This window comes from Octopus bimaculoides, chromosome 10 (assembly GCF_001194135.2).
Source record: "Octopus bimaculoides isolate UCB-OBI-ISO-001 chromosome 10, ASM119413v2, whole genome shotgun sequence".
Taxonomy (NCBI): domain Eukaryota; kingdom Metazoa; phylum Mollusca; class Cephalopoda; order Octopoda; family Octopodidae; genus Octopus; species Octopus bimaculoides.
The window spans coordinates 88,746,733-88,750,342 of record NC_068990.1 but is presented as its reverse complement, the minus strand read 5'-3'; the positions used below and the strand labels follow the sequence as shown (position 1 = coordinate 88,750,342).

Here is a 3,610-nt window from a genome sequence, read left to right as displayed (position 1 = left end):
GTTTACATTAATTTACCTTTACAAGCAGACACTACAGGAGACCATTTATGATCCTCTTTACATACTGATTTTAATTTTTCTCCTTCTGGACAAGTATAGGTCACTTCAGATTTAAAAGTAGTGGTATTGTAGGACTTCTTGGCACCAATAACGTCTTTTGGCGGTCCACAGTTAACTTTTTTGTAAACTGAAAGATAAGAGAAATTGATATCAGTGGTGCATGTGTACCAGGAGTGGCTGAGAACAAGGAGATCAGAACGAATTTATGTAACCCCTTATTTTGTTTTCTGTAACCCCTTATTTTGAGTTCACTTTCCAAGTAGCATTGCATCGCTATTCTGTTCTCTGCAATTGTCCATTTCCTCTTCAGCACTCTGTTATGTACTGATGCTGAGTTAAAATAATAACTGCATCTGTACTGAACCACTGCCAAACAAAAGGCCTTTACCCTGACCATCAAAGGTACAAGTCCTCTCCCAACAGTTGCTTTTCAATCTACAGGTGTATGCTTAGAGCAGGGCCATTCACTTTAACCATTTTTACCACTGTCACCCATCTTTTCACAAATTCTCTGAGAGGTAGCACTTTCCTTTCCCACCCCACTTTCTTTTGCCAGAAGGACTTTGAAAAGTTGCTGAGGGTTTGAATGAAGAGGAAGGTGTCTTTTCTCAATCCTTTCAGCCATGAACCCAACATAACTTCTTTCACCATAGCCACTCATGAAACAACACACACACACACACACACACACACTCTCACACACACACACACATATCTGTAAATACACAGGTATACAATAAATAAAATGGAAGCACTCTACTAACCTGGGTTAATCAAATATATATCCCAATTTCCATCATTGGGTTTAAGTACATCATTCAACTGAGTCACCTTACTCAGATCACACAACTTAGCTTCAGCATTGTACTGGTATGAATTACATCCTACATATTGTTGACAAGAATTTTCACACTCCTTTAAGGTCTTATCCTTAAGCTGTCCTAAAGTAGCTTTGCTCGGCATGCTAACTTTTTTAAACATAACAGGTTTGTTAGCTGGAAAAAGAAAGAGAGAACAAGAAATACATTTTACACTCCTCCAACTACCCAACACACACACACACACACACACACACACACACACACACACACACACACCACATTCATATATAAACTGGCAAAGGAAAGAACTAATGAACATCGATATGAAGACAAGAAAAATATTGACATCCTAAGAGTGACACCGATAGGCTGTACTTGTCCAGAAGAAAGGGTAGGAGAAGTTTGATTAGTTGCCAGGATTGTATCAAAGCAGAGGAAAACAGCTTAGGGTAGTATGTAAAAAACACCCTACAACCATTGTTGAAAGATGTGAAGAAGTCTGGTGTCATCAAAATTGATAATTGTGTCAAGAAAGAAAAACTTAAAAAAAAGAAACAGCATGAAAGGAGAAAAAATGTATCATCAGTTTGCAAGAGATATGAATGCCAAGACAGATACAGAAGACCAGTGGCTATGGATGAGGAGTGACCTGAAGATAGAGACAGAAGCACTGATATGCACAGTACAAGAACAAGTGTTAAGAACAATGTGAAGTGCAGAATTGACAACTCTACCAAGAGCAACAAATGCAGAATGTGTGGCAAGAGGGGTAAAATGGTATGGCACATCATTAGAGAATGCTTGAGTTTGGCACAACATGATTACAAAAGATGATATGACAATGTGACAAGAATTATCCATTGGGAACTCTGTAGAAATCATGGCCTTCAAAGTGTAAAGATGTGGTATGACTAGACCCCAGGAGTTACTGAGAATGAAGATTGCAAAACCCTGTAGGATACAATGATTCAGTGTGATCACCTGACCAGAAATCAGATGTTGTGGTGAATATGTACTCTATATGTGATGGTGTACTAATGTATGCTCAGAGGGTGGTAATACCACAGACACTACAGAAGAGAATGCTAAAAGAGTTTCAGGTGGGACACCCAGGCATCTCTAGAATAAAAGTGCTGATGTGAAGTTTCGTATACTGGCCAAGCATGGACAAGGAAGTTGAAAACCTGGTAAAATGCTGCAGAGGTTGTGTGCTGGCAGTGAAACTACCTACTAGAAACCTGTGAACCTTGACTGGAAGTGAAAATACTATGGTCCTGATTGTATATCGATTTTGCAGGCCCAGGATATGGATAGCTACACAAAATGGCCTGAGGTCACAAGGTGTGAACGACTAACCTCATATACGGTAATAAACTTCTTACATGAGCTGTTCGCAAGATTTGGTATACTGGATATAACTGTCTCTGATAACTGAACACAGTTCGTATCCTGTGAGTCTAAAAGATTCTGCTAGATGTTCTTGTGAGAACATAAAAACATAGCATTGTATCATCTTAGATTGAATGGAAGGGCCAAACAGTTTGTAGACACTTTTAAGAGAGCTTTAAAGAAAACTACCAAGGAAGCCATGGATGAGGTCATGCTCCAACAATTCTTAAGGGTATACATGGTAACTCTGAACCCAAATGTGTCAGAAGGAAGTTCACCAGCAGAATTAATGTTGTCAGAACGATGAAGTCAGTATTCAATAAACTGTTGTGAAGAAAAAAATACATATTAGCAAAGACATGTCAGAATTCTTTAGAATCAGTGATAAGGTATATGTAAGAATGTACAAAAATGGCAAGCAATACTGGGAAGGAGAAATTGTAACATACATAGGGAGAATGATGTATGGTGTTAGCAGCAGAAATGGAATGGAAAGGAGACATAGAAATCGGCTTAAGGAAAGAATTATAGAAAAGTAAACAACAAAAATAGAAATATAGATGGACTGGCTATATGACACTTTTCACGCGCCAACACTGTTAGCCAGCCATTATAAATAGAGCAGTAGTCAGTCAACAGGATAAGGTTGAAAAGGTTGGGAGTATGCGTAGACTGTATTGATAGTTGTGTATGTGCTGATATAGTAACTACACTGTGATACTGAGTGGAAATTATATTGATTCAACTTTTTGAGGATAATAACACTGTACAACTGGGGTCATACAGTGTCAGATAGAACGATTCTATTGATAACTTCAGAATATAACAATATCTGTCAGAGTGACAACTGTTGTCAAAAGATAGATACAACAGTGGCAAAAGACCACTTTACAACATAAAGTAATATCCAGTTAGATGAATGTAATTAGAATGGGAGTAATCGATACGTTTATATCAAACTTCTTGAAGATTCATATTAATTTCTTCCTAAACTCAATCATGGCACAGCTGTTCATTTCACTGAAACTGCTTGGCTATTGTCTCTGTTTAAACCTGATCTGTTAAAGTACTCAAACTTCAAGAGGGTGAGCTGGATAAATATTGTAGTCAGGTCTGCAACTTCAGCCCTGTTGAATGTCCTTACAGAAAAATAGAGAAATGGGCCACCTTTAAATCTGACCCAGAGAGATTTATCATCATAGCAATGACATCATAGCATTCATGAGTATTCTAATAATGAGATCACTAAACTGAGTGAATTTCTCCTGATGTCCAAAGTTTTAAGAAGGAAGAACTTCAACAAAAAAGGATAAAATTTTTGAGCTGTACTCAGGGAAGTT

General features: G+C 37.8%; 1 protein-coding gene across 1 annotated transcript in view; it reads right to left on the bottom strand.

The window, feature by feature from the left end:
* Positions 1 to 3,610, bottom strand: part of LOC106869390 (uncharacterized) — a 206,146-nt gene that overhangs the window by 20,391 nt on the left and 182,145 nt on the right. Inside the window, exons 84-85 of the mRNA XM_052970991.1 lie at positions 825 to 1,055; positions 17 to 187 (exon numbers count right to left, since the gene is read on the bottom strand). Of these exons, the coding sequence (XP_052826951.1) occupies positions 17 to 187; positions 825 to 1,055 (402 nt within the window). The remainder of the gene's footprint in view (positions 1 to 16; positions 188 to 824; positions 1,056 to 3,610) is intronic.